This window comes from Sturnira hondurensis, unplaced genomic scaffold (genome assembly GCF_014824575.4).
Source record: "Sturnira hondurensis isolate 20B ecotype Veracruz unplaced genomic scaffold, ASM1482457v3 Scaffold0003090, whole genome shotgun sequence".
Lineage (NCBI taxonomy): Eukaryota > Metazoa > Chordata > Mammalia > Chiroptera > Phyllostomidae > Sturnira > Sturnira hondurensis.
In genome coordinates, this window is record NW_028075721.1 from 8,925,808 (window position 1) to 8,948,779 (window position 22,972).

At 55.4% G+C, this 22,972-nt stretch overlaps 1 protein-coding gene across 1 annotated transcript; it reads right to left on the bottom strand.

The window, feature by feature from the left end:
- Nucleotides 1-8,057: 8,057 nt before the first annotated feature.
- Nucleotides 8,058-18,837, bottom strand: CX3CL1 (C-X3-C motif chemokine ligand 1). The gene is made up of 3 exons (XM_037041647.1): nucleotides 18,636-18,837; nucleotides 12,919-13,039; nucleotides 8,058-11,090 (listed from the first exon to the last, which is right to left on the bottom strand). Exons 1-3 carry the CDS (start codon nucleotides 18,700-18,702, stop codon nucleotides 10,055-10,057), a joined length of 1,224 nt encoding a protein of 407 aa, XP_036897542.1. The 5' UTR covers nucleotides 18,703-18,837; the 3' UTR covers nucleotides 8,058-10,054.
- Nucleotides 18,838-22,972: the final 4,135 nt, after the last annotated feature.

Here is a 22,972-nt window from a genome sequence, read left to right on the forward strand (position 1 = left end):
ACTCCTCAGGCAGGCCTTTAAGCCCTACCATCAGCCTGGTCTTTCCTTACCGGTTCAGTCTCATCTTGCCCAAGTTCAACTTGCCCGAGAGTCTGTGTGTTCCCTCACTATGTGGCTTGCTTTGCTGCTCTGTCTTCTCCTTTTCCGTACTACTCACCCCTCGGACCAAATGCTATCCATGTCTCTTACATACCATGCCATAGAAGACTAAGCAGGGGGGTCACGGCAAGCCGAGGGGCCAGGAGCAGACCCCCAGTCGGGGAACTGGGTGTAAATTCAGTTCTGCCTTCAATGGGCTGTGAGACTTTGAGCAAGTCGCTTCTCTCCAAGCCTCAGGCTCCACACCTGCAAAACGGAAATAATAACCGCAACTACGTTGGAAGGCTTCGGTTCACACCAACCGCCTTGGAGCGAATATATCTGGCAAAGAGCTCGTGCTTCTGACTTGAAATGTCATCTACTTGCCGGCGACTCCCACGTCCCTCTCGCCCGCCGACTCCAGACTTGAGTGCCAGCTGCGTGCCCACTCAGCACGATGAACAGGCATCTCACACCCACCAAGTTCGACTCTGAATCCCCGATTCCCGCCCGCCCCCGCGCCAGCTCCTCCCCCGTCCTTCCCCAGCCCCTTCCTTCCCGTTGCTCCAGCCAGAACCAGGGTGCCATCCTCCATGCCTCTCTCTCTCCCCCCCGCTTTCCACCTGTCAGGTGACCCCTTGGCTCTGCCTTCAGAATTCATCCCGACCCCACCATCTCTCCCCTGGGCGCCTCCTCTGCCCCCGAGAAGGCTCCCTACCTCCATCCGTGCCCCCCATCATCTCTTCCTGGCACAGCGGCCTCAGGGAAGGGGGGTGGCCCACCATCACACTCAGAGGAACAGCCAGAGACCCTACAATGACCACGAGACCCCATCCTGCTTCCCCTGCCCAGACCACACTGGCCTCCTCTGTGCCTCAGTCACCGAGGCACACTGTCACCCTGGGATGCTCCCACAGCCTGGCCTTTCAGCCTGAGATGTTCCCTCCCTAGATCCCTGCGTGACGCACTATTTCGTCTCCTTCCCATCTTTGCTCAAATGTCACCTTTCAATAAAACCTGCCCTATTTATAAAACTGCAACAACCCCCACCTCTTCCTCCTCTCTGGCTTTTCTTTTCTGCTGCAATACTTCCCACCCTTTCCTATATTTACTTATTCTATCTACTGTCCATTGCCTGTCTCCCAGCTGCACCCAGCTCCCACCATCCCCACAGGATGCAGCTCCATGGGACAGAGACTTTTGTCCCTTTTGTTCAATGAAGCATATTCCCTGGCCTGTGGTCGACCTTCCGTACATACTTACTTGTTGAATTCAGCGAGCAGATGAATCGACAGCTGGTCTGCTTCTGGGGCCAAGTCCACAAACACTCTCACCCACGGACTTGTCTCCGCCTCTCCCGGGGCTGGGCTTGCAGGATTCCGTCTGGGCTCCCACTTCGGGCTGGTGAGTCAGCTCTGTTGATCCACTGCTAGGGCCCAACTCTCTTTTCAGGGAGCATTTGGGGGCAAGTTACTTCACATTCAGGTCTTTGGTCTCCCCATGGCACTGGGACATTGCAGGGCTCCACTGCTGAGTGACCAATGCAAGTCTCACCCCTCGGGGCACAAAAACCAGGCCCTTCCTTTAAAGGTCAGAAATCCCCGGGGGCCTGTTTCGGGGGAGAGGGCAGGAGGACCCTTCTGGCCAGAGCCAGCCCTCCGAGCTCCCAGGAAGATATTTTCAGCACCAGGGTCAGCGCTAAGCGCCCAGCAGGAGACCAGGGCACCCTTTCTAAGGAGCCTGGGGATCTGGCCCCTTCAAAAGGCTTGGCGATCCCCCCACATTCCTGTTCGGTCTCAGCCACGGGGGAGGGGGGCGGGAAGCCATTAGGGACAGCACCATCACCATTTGGCATTTGACATGTGGCTGGTCCCACGGAGATCATGGCTCCCTCGGGCTGGGGCTAAGGGTGCAGGGCTGCTTCCGAGCTGGGTGAAGGCTGGGGGAGCATGGGCCCCCAGAGGAGACTCAGGCCCCCCACCCGTTCCCTTTCCAGAGAGAAGTGGACGTCTCCGCAGCCTATGGGCCCAGGGCCCGCCGGGCTGTGGCTTGTCATTCCACACTCAGGGGCTTTCCCCTCAGCCCCAGCTTGGCTTATCGCAGAGTCCACCCTCCTCCCTGCCTTGCCAGGCTCCTTTCATCGCTCCTGAATCATTGCTTTTTGAAAAATTTTAAGTGGCGCTGAAATGATCTAATCTAGCTCCAAAAATGATTTGGTGTTTTTGTTGAGGTCACTTTGAACGTGTAGATTTACTCAAGGAGCTGGTGGTCTTTCCCCTCCATTTTCCTTCTACTCCTCGAAGTCTTTCCTCACCCGTCTGATCCCTCCTGCCCCTGCCAGTGCCTCCTCCCTCCTGCCCTTCCCATGGGCTGCAGGTTGGCGATCTGGGGGATTGACCCCCTCCATTGCCTCAGGTGGGGTTCACTAAAGGTGTGCTCCCAGGGGAGATGGGTATGGAGTAGGAGCCTGAGGGTGGGGAAGGGATGGGAGCCTTGAGCTCAGACCAAGTCCCAGGAGGGTAACTTCCACCTGGCCACACGGGGGCGCCAGAGTTGGCATTAGAAGCGAAAGTTGCGAAAGGAGGTTGGGGGCGGTGCTGGGCAGGGAACCAGTCTTGTTAACCACACTGAGAACCCAGCCCCAGGTGAAGAGGTAAATATTACTGCCCACCGAGGCCCCACATGCCTGCCTCACCTAGTTCACCCCTCTGTGGACCGATGGAAACTCATCTGGGCACCGCACATTTCTTCATGGTTTACTGAGAGATGTGTGTGTGTCCTCAAACCACACAGAGCAGTATTGATGCATGTCTTTAAGCCTTATGTTAACATCAGCATACGGTGTCTGACCTCCACAGCTGAACTTGATTGTCATGTTGACAGGTGCCCATGCATTTCTTCCTTTCTTTCTTTTAAAGATTTTTAGAGAAGGAAAAGGAGGTAGAGAAACATCAATGTGTGGTTGCCTCTCACATGCTCCCCACTGGGGACCTGGCCTGCAACCCAGGCGTGTGCCCTGACTGGGAATTGAACCAGCAACCCTTTGGTTCGCAAGCTGGTGCTCAGTCCACTGAGCCACACCAGCCGGGGCTGTATTTCTTTCTTTTCACCAGTTCCAATAATATAATCATATATTATTATATATATCATATATTATTATTATCATATATTATTATTTATATATTATTTATATAATATATAAATATATATGTATATATACACACATATGAACTATATATACATATATGTATATATGTATATTAAAATAGGCTTATATAGTATATGGTTATGTTCTATAACTATAATATAATATATACATATATGTGTATATATGTGTATACATGCCTGCTGGTTTTGTCACTTGCTAGCTGTGTGATGTTGGGTAAACTTAATCCCTCTGTGCTTTGGGACCTCCATCTGGAAAGTAGGGCCCCTATAAGCAGGGCCTATCATCGGGTTTAAATTAGAAAATTCAGTAAGTTTCACAGCGGTATGTGGTGGGGACAGGGACCTTCATGAGCAGAGGGCCACTGTCTCGGGGCTGCTAAATTCCCCCTCCAACTGCTTATTCTTCTCGGAGGTTTGGGGGACAGTCAGAGCGTTGACCCAGCCCGGGTGTCCTGGTGGTCCTGGCTGGACCTGGGGAACCATTTCTTCACCAGGATGTGTGACGGTGGAGGGTCCAAGGGGCCCCGGGGTGGCTTGGACACATCTTCACAGACGGTCACTTTTGGTCTCTGATATCCCTTTGAGGTAGTATTTTCTCATCAGGAAATGCCTTGAGATGCATTTCCATGAATCTCACAGGAACGGGGGCGCTTTCCATGAATCAGAAAGCCGCGTGGGACCGGCACCAGTCAGACCATGCCAATGGCCACAGATAGCCTTTGTCCTGCCCCACTCCTTATGGGACATGTTCCCACAAAGGGGAACAAGAAACACATGTGACTGCCCTCAGGGGTCTTCCAGAAGAACATTGAGACAAGCAGGTACAGCCAAGTCCCCTGAGGGTTGTGATAGGCATGGCTGGGGTGAAGGCGAAGGTTCCACTGTAGGAACCTTCACTGGGCTAAGAAGTCAGGGAAGGCCTCCTGGAGGAAGCGACCTCTAAGCTGACGGGGAGGAGCTGGCCCAGAGAACAATAAAGGGCACACAGTTCAATGGCTCAGAGGTGCAAGAGAAAAGATCGAGTTGAGGGTATAAGAAAATGCATGGCCAAAGGTGTTGTGGGGGAGGGGAGCAGTCTTTCAGGAAGTCTTGAAGTCTTCCAGGAAAACAAAGACACAGAAAGTGCACGCCTCAGCTCCTAGAACTGCAGCGTCACCGGGTTCCCGTGGCAACAGGCCCAGATTGCCTGCAGGACTGGTTCCTCCAAATCGTCCGGCAAACAGCTGGTGCTCAATACTGTTAACATTTTTCTTCCTCTTTACTTCCTTGTCTGCTAACTCGATCAGCAGCACATCTGAGCATTAGAGTGACTGAACACCAACGTACTTCAGGGAAACTCCGACAGAGCTCTCTTCCACTCCAGTCAGTGAGAATGCCAAATAAATTCGTAGACAGCTAGCCAAGCTGAGGTTGACCTTTATTCTGTCTGCAGAGAATGCGCATGAAGAAGGCCAAGCTACGTGATGGAAAGCCTATTTATCCCAGTTAAGGAATGTTGCCGAGCCTTTTCACAGCATCGTGCAAGTGGGAATGATAAGTCGGAATGGCGATCATTCCTACTGAACACCGGAATCAGCACACTTTTTCTACCTGGCTGCTGCATCAGTCAGGGTAGGCGAGATTGTGCTGCAGTAACAACTAACCTCGGTCCCTCGGGGCCTTAGAAGCACAAAGGTTGGTTGCTTCCGCAGAGATTAGTGGGGCTCTTCCCAGGGCTGGAGGCCCTGAGTCATCTCCACTGGGGGACTCAGGATAGTGGTGCCCTCGTTTCCTGATAGGTGGCCAGGGGCTGGGTCTGAGGGACTGTGTCCTCACCATTAAATCTTTGAATCTTGAGACTCATGTCAGTTTCACTCCCAGCTCACTGGCCAGAACTGGTCGTTTGGCCCCTATCATCCCCGAGGAGTTAGGAAGAGTGCCCTGCCTCTGTGCCCAGAGAGCAGCAAGCCAGAAATACTCAGGGGGCCGGACACTGCAGTCTCCAACTTGAACATGAATGAGCTCTCTTCCCCGTCCAAGCCGAAGACTCAGAAGTCTTGCCAATCTGGTTTTAATTAGTTGGGATTCATGAGTTTTTATTTCGCCAAGTTCAAAAGCAGTTTAGAAATGGCACATGAACTTATACAGCCTCTATTGGCTCAAGGGAATATATACAAATTATTCTTATCTGCCTAATGACACCATGACATTTTTCCACCCTGCTTTACTGAAAACGAAGATGGTCGCATTTCTTTATAGAAATCCTATAATTCCACAGTCTTGTGTGGGTATCCAGTAACAAAAGCCGATGAAAATAGGATGTTTCAAAGTTTCTGGAAACATCTGTTGCATAATCAATCATACATTCCACTTACCCTGAGCTCACTACAGACATACCATTTTTCTAAGGGTTTAGCAAAGATGATCTATGGCATCTTCATCTACGTATTAAGTTGTTGTTATTACCACTCTGCAAAGAAGAAAACTGAGGCCCAGAGAGATTAAGCAATTTGCCCAAAGTCACACAGCCAGAGCCCCACATTATATCCCACACCTGTTTGCTGGAAAGCAAGATGCTTACTACCAGTAATTCTATTCTGCTCTCTGGGGGCAACAGATCCCTTGAAGGTAGGAGAGGGGCCTCTCTTCCCAAACCTGCCCCACTCTGGGATTTTCCTCCATTCAGAGGTTAAGCACGTGGGTCCCGCTGCTGAAGTTCGCGGTGAGCTCAGGAAAGGCAGCCTGGCACCAGACCTTTTCTTAAATCCCAGCAGCTGAAACATTCCCCAAGAAAGCACGTGACTGAGCAGAAGTAAAGCAGGCCCATGTTTCTCCACACCCAGGAACAGGGCATCCGCGCACACACACACACACCCTGGCTGGGAATTCCCAGCAGTTCCTTTCCACCTGGCCTCTCCACTAGGGAGGAGGAACGCTGGGGGGACAAAGTGCAGGGGAGGGCACTCAGGACAAAGTCGGGAGGCTGTAGGTAGCTGCGATTCAAAGGGCCCTGCCAGCCTTGGGCAGATAGCAGCGGGGGGACCTGGTGCGGGGGGGGGGGGTGGCTCTAAAACTTCGGCTGGGCACCAAACCCTCTGACTTGGGGAGCAGGGAGACAGAAGAGGAAAAAGATGGGAAAGGCAGCAACAGTTTGGAGGCAACAGTTTGGAGGCGCCATTTCCCAGCCCTCCCAGCCCTGGAGTCTGAATTCAGTAGGTCTGAGATGGGGCCCGGGGGTGGGGCGGGTCCAGCACACTTGGAAGGGTCTGTGGCTTCAGGTTTCAGGAAACAGCAGGTTAAGCTGCAAGTTCTGGATGAAGATTTGGGGTCAGAGCCTAGCTTGCAGGTCACACATCCTTGGAGAGTTTTACTCTAGTCATTGTTAAGATGGGGGCCCTTGTACAAAAAGAATTCAGCACATTGTCTGGCACATGGTAAACAGGAAACAAACAGTGGCTATTATTACTACTCCTTTTATTATCATTATTATTTCAGAGTTCTGGTAGTTCTGCCACAGATTTCTGAAGGCCTTCAAACCCCCATACCCTCCGCATTCGTTGTGGGAATCGCTTCAGCTAAAGTTTAGCTCTCTAACTGAAAGAGAAAATAAAAGGCATACCATCCCCAGATCCCTGGGGAATGGCTCTGGAATGAGAAGGAAGGCTCTCCCGCTCCATCCTCTTCCTGAGCAGCAGGCTTTTTAACGTGAAGAGTAGTTTCATTTCAAAGCCTCTGTTGGTGTTCTTTGCTGGCAGGGCGGTGCTGGGGAGGGGTTGCGGGGAGACTGGAACCTGGCCTCAGGCAGAGCTCCTTGCTGGGGCCGGGCATGGGCAAGAGCAGGCAGGACTGTTTCTGGGGTGGAGGGGACAGCAGGGGCCTGGGCTCTCCTCCTGGCCTGCCCCGTGTCAAGGGTCAAGGGGCAGCTGTGGTTCAGGCTCCGCCCACCATCATCCTTGGGCAGCAGGGTTGTGGGGGGGCACAAACCTTCTGAATCACCCGAGAGAATAAGAACAAGAGAGCATACAAAGTGGGTTTGTGTGTGTAATTTCCTGATTTTTCCATGGTGATTTTAACTTTAAAAAACATGGCATAGACATAGGATCTAAGATGCCATGGACTGTAAGGCATTCTGAGAGTTAATGAGCCAATAAGGAAAAAGAGAACTGTTCGTTAAACTGTGACAAGCCATCGATGGTAAGACTCATCCTAATTCCAGAGATGTCACGATGTGGCAAAGCATGCATCTTAGAACTCACACGCGACTGTACGTCAACAGGCTGGAGTCGCCCTGCGTCACCTTGCGCACTTCCCATTCCACAGGACTGTTCCTAGCAGCTCTTAGGACACCACCCCCGGACGCCAAGGGCTTAGGGGCCACCAGCCGGTCCGTGTTTGGGTCACATCTATGAAGGCCCAAGGCTCTGGGAAAGCAATCCCTCTTTCATTCTTTATCTGGACCAGACACGAGTCAGAGCGGCAAAGAGGAAAATGTAGCTCAGCTGGCTCCCGTGAGCCACCCGGTCACTGAGGGGTTTATTTTCTCTTTCAGGGCCGCCAGGTCACCAAGGTCAGCTGACATGTGGCAGGGTGGCAGGAGGGCGGCTTTGTGAGGGATCCTGATCCCTACGGGGACAGGAGCCCCACACCTGCATCCGTCAAGGCCCCGGGTGGAGCAGAGCCGGGCCAGGGCTCCGTCCCCTGCTGACTGTAAAAGCGCCTGCCGCTGTGCCCCACGGGGACTGGAGACGGGGTCTCCAGGGCTGACCCAAGGAGTCTTGTCCCCTCCCTGGTTCCTTCCGTCCCTCCTGGGGCTCCTAGAAAAAGCACCTTGGTTTGACTCACAAGACTTTTCCATTTTATTAGTAAAATACAAAATGACACAGACATTGGTGAGAGGGTCGGAAAAGCAAAAGGATCAACCAACTTCTTCTAAAGCCCTCCCCGAATTGTTCTTGTCCGTGTCCCATGAGGGGGACGAACAAAGTCGTGGGAAGGGACCAGCTGCCCCAGCTGCTTTCTGACAAAGGAGGGGAGCCCCGTCACGGGGATCCCAGCCCTTGAAGGCTCCCAGCTGGCAGGAGCCAAAAAAAAAGTGCGTTTGGACCTGCTGTCCCCCTCAAAGTGCCCCCCAACTCAAGCCAAGCCCAAATGAGGGGCACCGTGCCCAGCAGTGGAGTGTGGGGAGGCTCGGTCCCCTCTGCTTCCTCTGAGTAGCCATCTGCAAAGGAATGTGTCACCTGTGTCTGGAGGAAGCCCAGCCCCTGGGAGGTTTCTCAGGTGGAGGGCAAGGATCACCCTTGGGGACAATCAGAGGGAGGTGGGGGACCTGCCGCCAGGGACCTTGAAGGGTGAGGCCTGCTGGTCAGGTTCTGACCACAGGGCGCTGGCCGACCGGTAGGCCTCCAGCCTCACCCAGGTCGGCCTGCCTGAGTCCTCAGCAGCTGAAAGGAGCCCACGTCCACAACATCCCTTCTCCCACGGACAGAGCTCCTTTCAGAAAGAAACATGAGCAGCTCCGAGCCTATAGAAAACATCAGGGACATTTCTGGCCCTGCCCACCGTGGGGAGAAGACGGTGTGCAGAAAACAGTGTTTTCTGGGAGCTGGAGAGAGGATTGGGGAACCCTGGCCTCAGGCAGAAAGACCAAATGTGGGAATCTGGACCCTTCTGTGGAGGGCCTCTCAGCCTTCCCGGGAGCCTGCAGGCCTCCTTCAGCCTGTCACGCGTCACCAGGGCTGTGTCAGTGTCACTGTAAGCCTGGTGGACACAGAGAGGGGCTGTTCTCAAAGTCAGAAAGGGTCCTTAAAAGTTGGTCTCTGTCCCACAAGTGCCCCCACCCCGGGGACCCATGGTGCTGACCCCCTCCAACAGGGCAGGACTGGGCCGTTGGGCTCTCCTGGTGACAGGGCCCATGACGTGCCAGTTTCACCGATTGGTAGAGAATGGCTAAGGTGCTCTGCCGAGGACAGCTGCTAGGCTGTCCCCAGGGTCTGGGGAAAGGGGTCCCTGGACCACTTAGTGATGGCAACAGTCGGGAACACAGGTTATCGCCACATATCTGCTGTCCCCCTTTCCTTTCACAGATGGGAAGCCGTAGGGACGGACGCCTTGTCAGGCTGATGGCGGGCCTGGGACTAGGGCTCCAGGCTTCCCACTCAGAGTCCAGGTTCCCTTACCACACGGTGCAGGCCGAGGAGGGAAAACGACCAAAACCGCTGGGAACTTCATCTCCCCTTCCCACGCCTCACTGAGGGCAGAACCTTCGTGGGGAACAGTACCAGCAAACACCACACCCACCTCATGCGGGAGAAAAAGACAGGTCCCAGCCGGGGCGTGGGCTCTGCACAAGGGGCAGGGGGGATAGCACCGCAGGTGGCCGGGGTGACTGGTGACAGCAGCAGGATCAAGAGACACGATGAGGTTGGAGGGAGTGGGCAGAGGGCCTGGCCTGAGGCTCGCCGTGAGGTGGGATGACCGTGGTACCCACATGGGGACGCGGGCCCGAGGGGTCAAGCGTTGAATAAATAATTGTCCATTGGGACTGGGACGGTGTCAGAGGAGACCTCTGGCCAATCAGCAGCAGAAGAGAGTTTTCTGACTTGGGGACAGTGGCATGAGTTGCAGGGGCCACACCCTCTGTTTCTAGTAGGTTAGTGATGGTCAAGGTGGCCCCCCGGGTTCTTCCCAGGACCTGGGAGCAGCCCAGCCCCACCCAGAGGGTCTTGCCATCCCAGCTCCAGCCAGGCCCTTGGGTGAGGAGGGTAGGAGGGGGGGTGGGGGACCCCAGGCAGCTGTTTGAGTGGCGCACTGACACAGGCAGGTGGGCAGCTCACACGGGCACCAGGACATACGAGTTACTGCCACAGCTGCGGGGGACATGGCGAAGCCCTTCCACCATGTCCCCTGCCACGTTGCGGGGACAGCCCTGCAGGCTTTGATAGGCGAACATGGCCACCCCCAGGCTGAAGAGGAGGCCCAGGAAGGCCAGCAACCCCACTGCCTGTCTCCTGGTAGCTTCCTGGGGGTTGAGGACGGACTTGGCTGTGAGGGCCCCACTGCTTGAGGTCCCCAGCATCCTGGGGAGGGCCCCTTCAGAGGGGGTTAGGACCGTGGAGACATGGGACACGCTGCCAGCCCCCGTGGATGCATCTGCGGGCCCTAGAGAGCCCTCCGATGGGGGGTCCTGGGTGCTGATCTGCATGGATGGGCCTTCAGACCCAGTATTGTCCTCTGGAGCCCTGTGTGAAAGAGTGGGTGACTGCGTGGAGGGGGCCTGGGTGCTAGGGGCCTGGGTGGAGGGGGCCTGGGTGGGGAGGGTCTGGGTGGAGGGGGCCTGGGTGGGGAGGGTCTGGGTGGAGGGGGCCTGGGTGGGGAGGGCCTGGGTGGAGGGGGCCTGGGTGGAGGGGGCCTGGGTGGAGGGGACTTCAGAGGCCTCTCCCTCAGTCCAGAGGTCCGACCCAGTTTGGTGACCAGAAGAGCTCCTCCAAGCTCTGGTGACGGCAGCGGTGCTGAAAAGCTGAGTTCTCTGGGGCCCAGCCGAGGGTCCTCCATCGGCAGCCTTTGAAGTGCTGGGGTGCCTGGTCCCCCAGGAAACACCCAGACCGGTAGGCAGCTCCGGGGAAGTCCCCAAGGCTGTCTGTGTCTCCTGGGTACTGCTTTCGCCTGTGGCTCTGGGCTCGGAGCCCACAGACCTGTCTGTGTCCCCGGCAGCCAGGGTGGTCGAGGGCTCATCGGCGGTCCGCTTCTCGAATACGCCATCGTTTTCAACGGCAGCTGCTGCTCTTTGGTCTAGATTCCGCATGGCTTTGCGGACCCATTCCTCCTCTGGGTCAGCACAGAATGTTTTGTTTTTCCTGGTCTTCAAGCTATAAGGAAGGAAGACAGGGACCCAGTGATGCCCAGAAGCCGTGTGGGGCAGGGGTCTCCCAGGAATGCTCTGCAGCTAAACAGGCCTGGCCGAAAATTCTGCCCCCAACCGCTTCCCAGCTGAGAACTGAGGTGGGGAAGCTGGACCTCAGTTCACCTGTGTCCTCACCTGAGAAGTGAGGATAAGATACCTACTTTCTGCAGGGTGATCAACCGTCCCAGAAAAACTGGGACTGTGGAGTTCTTGAGAGGCAGGACTTTTGGGGAAAGTCCAGGCAAACCCAGACAAGTTGGTTGCTTTGCTTCTGTGTCATCATGGAAAAAAAAAAACAACCTAAAGTATGTAAGGCCCCTGGCTTAGAGTAGGAGATCAGTAATAGCTGAAAATAATAACACTGCTAATAATATTGTCCTGGCCATTAAGGCAGGGGCTCTGGGCTGAGTCTTCTGATTGGGAGAAGAGGTCACAGGCGTCCACTGCCACCAGGTGTGTGACTGGCAAGCTCTCTGGTGGGACCGCCTCACTCTGGAGAGGACTCAGTGTCACAATATGGTCTCCCCCCACTCCCTTTGTTACAAGCTGCCCCTTCTCTGCTAGTGTGTGTCCCCGGGTTGAAATGACACCTCGTGAGCTACAGCCACGTATGTGGTGGCCTCATTGGGACCCCAAGTGCCACCCAAATCTTGAGCTTCCTCTGAAGTCGTGTGTGGCTGGTTCTCTGCTGAGACCACAGCTCAGAGCTGCCCGGTGCCAGGCATTTTGCCTGATTAAATCTCTCGCCCCTCCTTCGAGGAGGCCACCACGCTCATCCCCATTTTGCAGATGAGAAAATCAAGGCCCAGGAAGGTAACGTGACCCTGTAGGCCTCACAGGCGCCAATGTGGCCCCAGGGCTGAGATCCCTCCCTGGTGCTTCCCACTTCCCTTTACCCCAGAAAACAGAAGCAAATGTGTGGGGGAGCCTGGGGAAGCGAGCCTGGTGGGTGACCAGAGAAGCCAGGCAGAAGCCAATGGCCCCTCTTGAAGCAACTGCACCATCCAAGGACCCCGTGATGGGAGTGAGCCATGGCCTCCTTTAGCTGAGCCTCCACTTCGAAGGTTCCCTAGCCACTGCTGGCTGCCAGGCCTCTGGCAGCGCAGCTTTGGGACCCAAAGTCCAGTCCCAGAAAAAGGCCTCGGGGCTGGGCCATTGGTAGTACCTGAGAGGCACCCGTGAGGAGCAGGCAGCCAAGATGGCTGGGGGTCCCCACAGCCATGGAGGAAGTTGGCTTGGCTGGACTCCTGCCCGAAGTCTCCTAGACATCCTGTTTTCTTGTCCCCTGGAGAAGACCATCTCTGCCTCTCATTGTCAGCAGCTCCTGGGCACCCTGCCACGCACTTCAGTTACATTATCCCCATCCATCCTCCCAACCAGCCGCCTTATCGGGGTGGGCAATGGGAGCAGGGCCGCCCAGCCTATAAATGGCGAAGGCAGGATTCTCACGCCTGCCGGGTGGGGCAACCAGCACTCCGAGACCACCGCGCTACACCTCCCCTCGAAATCCAGGGGGCTCCAGAGCTGCGCAGAGCACTCTCTGGCCCAGGAGAAATGGCCCCCCTTGGTAGCCGCTCTGGGCCATGGGCCATGCAGGAAGCTGCTCCCCACCTTGCATGTGGAACAATATCAAGGTCAACAACGGGGTCAGCGGGCCAGGAGAACAGCGTTGGCCACAGCCCTTGGCCAGGAGTCCAGGTGGGGGTGGGAGGACGCGGACGTGGGTGAGCAGAGGCCTGGGACCGTCCCCAGGGCCCTGATGGGGGCACGGAGGCTGAGAGGGTGGTACCTACATGATGGCGGGTGTGCCGCACGATGCTTGGTTGCGTTGGTAGCTGACTAGAAGATTCTCAGGGATCTTCTTGGTCATGTCCTTGCATGTGATGTTGCACTTGCTCACACCGTGGTGCTGTCCTGAGCCCACAGAGGTCTCCGGTCAGCAGGACTGTCCAGGGGCATCTGGCTTCCCAGCCCCGTGACAGTGTGCGCCAGCCACAGCCTCCCCAGGAACCAACGCCGTGAGCACCTGGCCTTCCCGGTCCTTGACCTCAGCCTCCTACGCTGCCACACTCCCCACCCACTCGTCTCTGGCTGAACTTCTCTGTGCCTTAGTTTCCCCACCTGTAAAATAAGGACAATGATGGTATCTACCTCGAAGGGTTGTTGTAAGAACCCGTGGAAGTGAATTCTGATGTACAGAGCTCTTATTGCCTGGGACATCAGACGTGTTTAATTTTAAAAACTAAGTTGCTATTGTCAGTCTGTGGTAAGCAGAGGAGAGGAGTCTGAGAGTGACAGGGATCTGCCCGAGGCCACACAGCCGGCAAGTGACCGAACAGGCTCTCCTGCCAGGCCTGGCTCCCATCCTGCCTCTGGGTCTGTGGTGCTGCCCATCCCCCATCCCGGGCCTTTACTCCCTTGGGTCGCCTGCTCCACGGTGCAGGGAACACACACATCCCATCCTTCCCTCCCAAGCTGTCTATAGCCATGGATTTCCACCACCTCTGAGACACACCCAGACCTCTTGCCATCCACATCTCGTGGGACGACCTGCGACACGCACATGCACACCAACAAGCACAGTGGCATGCATGTATGTGCCCATCCTTGCCCACAAACACGTAAAGGCATACATACAACCAGGCACAGGGCACAGGTAATACAATAAAGTTTTTTAAATGTGTAAGTACAGCTGCCTTCTAAGGACCGTGGATGAAGGGGTGGGGCGTGTGCTGCTGAGTAGACCGTGCTTTGTTCTGTCAAGAGTCAGGATGAGTGTGGGAGAAGGTGAGCAGCGGAGCTAAGTGAATCGGCCCTTTGGCGATCTCAGGGCAAGATGGGGGCGGGGCAGGAAGGAGGCGCATGGGTGGGAGCAGAGGCGGGGGCGGGGTCTCAGCCGGCTGCCCACCCCAGCACAGGATGGGGCTGACTCACCAGTTGAAAACTCAGATTTTTTTTAAAGATAGGCACTTTATTTACTTATTTTCTTTAGAAGAGAGGGGAAGGGAGGGAGAAAGGGAGAGAGTATCCATCAGTTCCCTTTCACACATGTCCCAGCAGGGGGCCAGCCCACCACCCAGGCCTGTGCCCTGAGTGGAAATGGAACCAGCCACGTTTCGCTTTGCAGGGTGCCGCTCCACCAACGGAGCCAGGTGCGTCAGGGCCCCACATATTTTATATAAACGCTTGGGGTTGTTTGCCTTGCATTTCCGCCTCCCCCTCTCCCTTAAAATCTTGACTCTGGTGAAAGCTGAGCAGGGGTATGTAAAAAAATGAGGAAGAGACTGAGTTTCAGTTCTGGGTCAAGGTCCTGTGCAGCAGAAGCAAGACCCTGGAAGGCTCTGCAAAAATCCAGAGACCAGAACTTCCGTGGCTGGGGGAGTAGACAGAGCAAACGGATCTTATCTAGCTCTGCAGGCCTTAGGGGCGCCCACTGGTCCCTGAGCTCCACCCATACACGCACCACGCATGCACAGAGGCGTACGCGTGGACCTGCAAATGTGCTCCCGGGGAGGGCGGGGTGACGGGAGCCCTCAGCAGCTGGGCCCTGAGTCATGGGCTATCTTTCTCTTTCAGGGACCAGGATGTGACAGTTTCCTTTGCTGCCTCGTCTCCCCCTTCTCCCCAAGCGGGACTTTGGAATCACTCAGTGGCAATCCCCCGGGGTCCTGTCTAGTGGATTCAGGAGGCAGCCCCCCTGGACTGGCCTGACAGCTGTCTTCCTGGGAAAAGCCCCAGCCAAAAGGTGCCCCCCCGGGTGACCTGGAGCCAGGGGGTGCCTACCCAGTGGGCAGGAGGGATAAGCTAGGTAAGGCCAGTTTGTTCCCTGGACTCGACCTCCCAGGGTGGGGAGGGCCACTGCCCTCTGGAGCCACAGAGTTGGCCTGTCCCCCAAGTCCCCACTCTCTGTCACAGTGCCTGAATGCCCCTGGCCAGGCTCTGTTCTAGGTCCTGCCCATGGTAGTTCGTATAACTAACCTATGGGAGATTTTCTTCTTCAAACTCAAGTTTACTTTCCTGTAGATGGAGATACTGCCTCCGTCTGGCCAGTCACTTAGTATTTGTCACATGAGTTTTAGGAGGGCAGGCCCTTGTCTGTCTGGGTATCATAATGTTCTCCAGCACAAGGGGGGGGACTCAATAAATATTCGCTAAATGAAATAATGTCTCGATCTCGTCCCCCCACACCCATCCATCCACCTACCCATCCACCCACTCATTACCCACCCTTCCATCCACCCATGTCCCTCATTCAGCCAACCTTGTTTGAATTATTTCTGAATATCTACAAAGACCCTGGTCCTCTTGTCCTCAACCCTGAACTTCACGGGTGCCGGTGTCAAGCTTAGAGAGGTAATAACCTCAATGCCAATAAATGCTACCAGATAGTTGTGTTTGCTCAGCTAACCAACAAACGCTTACCCTCTGTCTTGCTGGGAATAATGGGATTAACAAGGCCGGTCTTTGCCTTCAGGAGGCCCCCAGCTTGGGGGGGCAGCTAAAACACACGAAGTACCAGAGCCCTCTTATTTGAGCCCCTACTATGTGTTAAAACCTATGCTCAGCACACACCTACACACCTGCTCTCATTAATTCTTAACATCCCTGCAAAGGGAGTATTACTATCCTCATCTTACAGAGGCAGAAGCTGAGAGTCAGAAAGGATAGATGACATGCCCGAGGCCACACAACTGCTTAGTGGCAAATCTGGCTGTCCTCCCAGGCCCTAGATAGCCCGCTTCGCCAGGCTGCCTCAAATACCAGGTAGAAGCACCATGTTCTAAAACACAGCCCAGCTGTGCTGGGGTTCATGCGAGGGAGAAACCACTTCCAACCGCAAGTGATCAGGGAGGCTCCTTGGAGGAGGTGCCTCTAAGGCTGGCCCTCAAGGACCACTAAGAGGCTTACAGACAGGGAGAGGCGGGAATGTTAGAGATAGGTGATAGAGAGAGGGCTCGAGCCATGCAAGGTGGCCATTTGGGATGAGCGATGTAGGCTTTGTGAGTCCTGATTCCCTTCTCTGGGAAGGGGACATGATAACACCTGCTTCTCAGGCAGCTGCGAGGATAATGATTTCTAAATACCTGGCCCTTAGAGCGGGTTTTCTGAACCGCAAACACCACTGGTACCTTGGACCAGACAGTTCTTTGTCCTGGGGGCCATCCTGTGCCCTATAGTATGTTTGGCAGCGTCCTTGGCCTCTACCCTCCGGGTGCCTGAGCACTACCCCACAACCAAAAATGGTGGGGCATTTGCAACAACCAAAATATCTCCAGAAATTGGCAAATATTCCCTGGGAGGCCAAAGCCCCCACTGAGGATTACTGCCTGGAGAGATGTGCAGGGCCCTCCCACCCTCCCTCAGTGCCCCCTTCTCAGGGAGGTGTCCCTGACCCCTTCCTTAAAATGTCAACACCTCTCTCCCACCCTCCACCCTTTCCTTTAAAACAATCTCAGCATTTTTTTTCTTTCTAAAAGATCAGATTATTTACTAATGTATCTTGTAGATTGTGTCTGCCCTTTATTGATGCTCACACCCTGAGGGCTGGGGTCTTGGGCAGTGTTACTCGCTGAGCTGGTCTCAGAACCAGGAACGGTGCCTGGCGCATCCTGAGTGCCTGGTAAACGTTTGTGGGAGGAATCAACAAAATGCACACAGAAGCACTTTGTGACGTAGAAGACCCTCACAAATGGAGAACTAGAGGAGTTTTTATTTAAATTCGACAGGGACCTGGATGTGACACCCTGAATCTGTCCTCCCCTGCCTCCCCCACCCACCCCCACCGCTAAGCAGGTGGTAGGACTACGGCAGAGGAAGGCAGCATCTTTCTTCCTTGCCGGGCTCGAGTGGGAGCGAATGCGTCAGTGCCTGGGGAGAAAAATTCCCTGCTCTGACATGTAGCTGCAGGTTGGTTACATAAAGCAGAGGAGACACAGCGCAGGAACTGACGTAGCTGCCTTGCACCAGCCAGTGCAGCAGACAAGAAGACCCCAGCCTCCCCTCAGGGCTTCTCTGGCTTGCTGACTACACGCTAATCCTGCGGGGGGGTCCCGGGGGGGGGCCTCTGAGAGCCACAAACTCAAGTGCGGGTGAGAACCTCTAGGGTGGGCCTGGCCAAGTGCCCATTTTTTACGGGAGGAGAAATGGAGACTCAGAAAGGTTGAAATACTGCAAGTGTCTCCCAGAGAAGTCAGTGACCGAGATCAGGACAGGAACCTGATGGTCCTGAGACCTGAGGCTGTCAGACAGAGCATCCAGGGTCCCCCCAGGATCCCCTCTCCCCCCTAGTGTAGCACCCCTCACTGCCACCCCTGGCTTAGTATAAATAATCTTCCTCCTCCTCCCACTTCCCGAACGTCTGAAGGTGCAGCAGCTGGGACCAAAGATGGCAAAAACCACATTCAGGGGCAAGGCAAAGCACCTCCATTTACTGCCCTTTTCTGGGGCTCACTATCTCCAGACACCTCGGGCCTCAGAATTCAAGCCCAGGAAACAGGAAGCCAGCAACACTGGGTTTCTGCCACCTAGGCCACCCATGCCACCCCCACCCCCCCACTCCCTGCCCCACTAGTGGGTTGTCCCCACACAGAGGGTCTCGGGAGGCGGTCTGCTCCATGGCGGTGTTCTGGGAGCTGGAAAGCAGTTCTCATCTTCCCAGACTCACTGTGTACCCTAAAGTGGGCTGCCACCCTCTCTGAGCCTCAACCTGGACGCTCGGGGAGGATGGGGCTGACTCAGATGATTCTCGCTGTGGCCCACAGAGTGGGTGAGCACGCATCCCTGCTCCCTCCTGCAACCAGCCCTAGCCTATCCTTCTCTTCTTGCCAGCTCTGCCACCTCGGTCCAGTTTCTGAACCTCCGTGGGCCTCCATCTAAGTCATTGCTGGAGGGATGAATGTATAGTGCTCTCCAGGTCCCAGGCTCCAGGAAGCAAGTGACTGGGGGCGTACACATTTTCCAAGCTATGCTTGGAGGAGGATGACCGTACCACGGGGGAGACCCGGGCAGGGGGATTGGGGCCACAGACCACAGCAACAGTGATGAGCCTACTCTGAGCTGCAATGACCTTGATCTCCACTGGTCCTGGGCCCCCTACTACTGGATGGCTTTGAAATCAGGGCAGGAGGAAGTCCTGACTGTGCCCTAGCCCTGAGACTCAGGAGCCTGCACTTCGGGTTACATATTAAACCTGGGTCCCACCCTGATTCCCAGCAGAGGCTGCCTCCTGCTGCTCCTAGCCCCCGCCTTCCTGGCACCCCCGTACCTGGCACCCTTGTTCCTCCCTCGCCACCTCCCTGCGTGCTATGCAGTAGCCACCTTGCCCATTGGGCCAAATCTTTCCCTCAGGAGCCATAGCCCCGCATCCGCCTGCAGCACATCCCCGGGGAGGGGGATGCCACAGACCTCAGCCTTACCCAGGAAGGGTCTGCTGCCCTGATGTCAGGCCTGAGGGGCAGAAGTGGGGTTGGGGGCTACCCCCCCCTGCTCCTGCCAGGTCCACCCCACTCACCGGCCAGCAGCACAATTAGATAGCAGAGGGCAGCCACGCGGAGCAGCCAGGAGAGCGGGAAAGCCATGGCTGAGCCAGACGGTGGTGCAGGCCGGTATCCAGGTAAGGCCAGGGCAGGTGGCCAGGCCGGCTTCCGAGCTCTCTGCCGTCCCGCAGCCGACCTGCCAGCGCTCTGTCCTTAAGAAGCCAGGCTCAGAGCCTCCGCCTCTGCCTCCGCCTCCCAGCCCCCCTGCAGGGAGGCGGTGGGAGGGGAAAGGCAGAGAGCCAGTACACGGATGAGATTCCTCTGGATGTTGCCAAGGAACCGAAGGCTCAGCAGAGGGAGGGCCCACGGCGGGGGCTACTGGGCTGGCTGCTTTCCGTGGCTCCTCAAACCAGAAACTGCTGGGAAGGCTGGACCAGGGCTGCTACGGCTCAAAGAGCCCCCTCTCTTCCCATCTACCCAGTGAGCTCCATACTGGGAGATGGCACAGGCCCTTTGGTCAGGCCTGGGGCCCTAGCTCCTCAGTGGGTGATAAACCAAGGACAGAGGGGCCCAGGATTAGAGAATACTGGCTGTGAGCAACCGAGAGGCCCAGCGCCCTGCTGCTCTGGGTCTGAGAAGCTGTCACCTGGCCTGGCCGTATCTCCCCCACACCATGAAGGACCCCCAGCCTTTACCCCTCGAAGCCTCATCCTGGGGGAACCTGTTCATCAGTGCATCCCCCTACAGGTGCCCAGTAAGCAGGGGCTTGGTATGGTAAATGTCATAGGGACAGACAGGGAAACTGAGGCACAGAGAGGGGGCAGCATCACCCCAGGACGTAGAAAGCATCAGGGTGGAAGAATGCCACAGGGAAGACACCGTGGCCCGAGCCGCGGTGTGGGCAGCTCAGGACACAGAAAGGGGCCCCGTGTCCCAGCCTCCAGCACCCCCACCTGACTGGCCTCCCCCTTTCCCCCACCTCCCATCTCCGGCTCTGGCCTCTGTGAACACCACCACTGGCAACCTCACCCAGGCCGCTCGGTGCTTATCCTCCACCCGCAGTGCGCCTGGCCTGTCTCGGGGGTCCCATTCTCCTCCCGTACAAGGCGGGGAGTTGGGTCGGCCCACTGAGGAGGGGGCTTCACAGCTCTGACTGGCCAGGACAACAGGGCCAGACCCAAACAGCCAGCAGCTCCCAACAGGCCTGTGTGAATTGCTGCAGGTGCTGGTAGAAATGAAGTCGCTTTATTAGTATCTTCCCGGAAGGCAGTGGCCTAGCCCGGCGGTAGGAGGTGAGTGTGAACCCGCTTAGTCTAACTGTGTCTCTGGGCTGCCAGCCACAGGGAAACCAGTTTGTCTGTGAGTCACAGTCCCAGGCTACGGAGCCAGCTCCCACGGCCAGGGGGCTGCTCTTACACGCATAGTAGGGCTGCCTGGAGTGTGGGGCTCCATAGCTGGACTCTGCTTGGCAAAAAAGACCACCCACCCCCGCATGGGCCAATGTCCACTGTTTTAAGTGCTTTGCATGATTAAATTGCCCAATCATGGTCACAAATCCAGGGTATAAGCCAGATATCACTGTCGTGGCCCATTTAATGGATGGGGAAACTGAGGCATGCAGAAGCTGAGGAATTTTCTGAGGATCTCCAGTCAGGAAGCAGGGGAGCCTGGATCTGCGCCAGGCACTTAGCTTTGGGGTCTGAGCCCACGACCACCAGGCTACCCCACCTTCCCCTCCACCCCCACTTCGAAGACTGCTATGAAAATTGAGTTTAGTGTCTATAAGGGCCCAGCACAAAACAGCTGCCAAAACACAAAGAATGACACTGCTCTTCTTTGCTCAGCCCTTGGGGAGGTCCCCTGCCTGCCCTCTTCTGGTCCAATTTTCCCTCCCCCAATATTGGAATGGTCACCCCACCGACCTCATCGGGGTGTTAAAGACTGTGTTCAGATTCAATTCCAACACAGTACCCTGGCTTTCAAGTCAGCCAGACCTGGCGCCAAACCTGACTCCACCACATACAAAGGGTATCGCCTTGGGCAAGTGACTTAACCTCTTGGGGCCTCAGCTTCCCCACCTGTAAAATGGGATGCTATAGCCACATCACCAGTCAGTCACCAGGGAAGTTAATAAAACTAAGACTTTCACTGCCTGGCCTGTGCAAGTGACCTGTGGCTGTCCCTGAGCCCTGGCGTGTGCCTGGCACTCTGGTGGGATGGGGGACCCAAAGGCAAGTCCATAAGGCAAGTCCTTGTCCCAAGGAGCTCCAGCTCAGCAGGAGAAAGAAAGTGTGAGTCCTGGGGGAGAGGGGAGGCCTTCCTTCTTATCTGAGCATCAAGGAAGGCGGAGTGAGAGGCGATGGCTCAGTTAGAAGATGGGCAGAGGATTGGTTTGTTTCGTTCATATTGTCATTGGGAAAATTTTTAAACAATAAAGAAGAAGTGGGACAAAGAATGTTCATATCTCTACCACCTCCATGCAATGATGAGCATTTTCCCTTATTTACTTCACCTTTTTGTTTTTTTTGGTCCAGCCATTTCAAAGTAAGGATGGACGTTCGATATTTTGCCCTGAAATACAGCAGCATGCATCTCCATGGTGTAAAGATACTGCCTTTTAGTAATATAATGCTATTATTCCACCTAAACATTAATAGTAATTCCTACAGATAATACTCAGTTAATGTCAGATTTCCCTAATGGTCCCCAAGACGCATTTTATAGTTTCTTCTCCCTTTCTCTTTCCTTTTTCCCTTCCTCCCTCCCTCCCTCCCATCTCTGTTTCCTTCTTCAGATTTTTGAATCAGGACCCAATCTAGGTTCATGCATAGTATACGGTTATTTCTTTTCAGTCTACAACAGATTCTGAATCCCCCCCACATATCCATGCTGCCCGGGTGCATTTACATGGCATTGACTTTTCAAAGGGTCAAGACTATTGTCTCACACACTGTGATCATTCTTATTTTCTCTAAGCATCATGTCATCTTATTTATTCCCTACCCTCTGTATTTCCTGCAACCTGGGAGTTAGATGTGTGGGTTTGATGAGATCCTGGCTACATTCTTGGCAAGAACTTCTCTGATTATGACGTCATCTGATCGATTCCCCTATCCTCTGCATTTCCTATAACCCGGGAGTTAGATCTGCGGGTTTGGGGAGATCCTGGCTACATTCTTGGCAGGAATTCCTCACCACAAGTCACACAACAGACGGGTCATTCCACTAACAGAGCTCTCTGCAGGGGAAGCGTCCCTTTCCTGATTCACAACTAGCCCACAGTGCCCAGCCGGGTGGGATTTTCCCAGACCCTTCCAGGCGCAGGGAAAAACCTAACCCAGGAGGCAAGTGCAAGACCTAGGCAGGGGATGGGGAATGATCCGATGCCGCTGGCTCCAAGGAAGGAGTGGGCAGAGAGGCTGCAGGTAGCTGGAAGCTGGAGCAAGAGATGAGGATGCTGTTCAGGGCCAACGGGAGCTGAGGAATAAATAGAGCCAAGGGTGTGGTGAAGCCATGAACAGCGGTCGAGCAGTGGGGTCAGTGGGGTCAGTGGGGTGGGGGCGACAAGGGTATCCCTGCTCACACCTTCCTGGGTGCCCCAGAGAGCAGGCAGCCTGCACCGGTCTTGTGGGGACATGAGGGATTTCCCCCGGCCCTGGAGGCAGAACAGCAAGGCTGTGGGGAGCAGGGCAGGGGGCTCAGGGCACGCCTGTGGGGACCCAGGGTGGTAGGGGGCACAGGTTGGCCCGTCTCCAGGGCCCCTCGCTGCCCCACCCAACTCTGGCCAGCTCCGGCTTGTGGCCGATAAGGAGGGTTGCCCCCATGCACTTGGTATTTCCTCTGTGCTCACACCCTCTCTTTACTGCGGTAAAATGCCATTTCAACCATTTCTAAGACTGCAGTGCACACTGTCGTGCGGCCAGCACCCCATCCATCCCTGGAACTTTTCGATTTTGCAAAACCAAAAGTCTGGACCCATTGAATAACTCCGGATCTCTCCTCCCCCAGCCCCAGAAACTGCCGCTCCACTTTTTGTCTCTGTGAGTCTGACCCCTCCAGGAATCCCGCAGTATCGGTTCTTTTGTGACTGGCTCGTTTCACTCATCACAGCATCTTCACCCAGGTGTCGGAACGTCCTTCCTCGTTAAGGCCGAACACTATCGTGTAGATCACATCTTGCTTATTCACTCAGCCGTCGAAGGATGCTGGGGTTGTTTCCACCGTTCAGCTACTGTGGGGAGTGCTGCGTTAAACACGGGTGTGCAAATATGTGTGTGAGTCCCTGCTTTCAATTCTTTTGTGTATATTCCCGGAGGTGGAATTACTGGATCAGATGGTGATTCTATGTTAACAGAACCAGCATGCGGCTTTC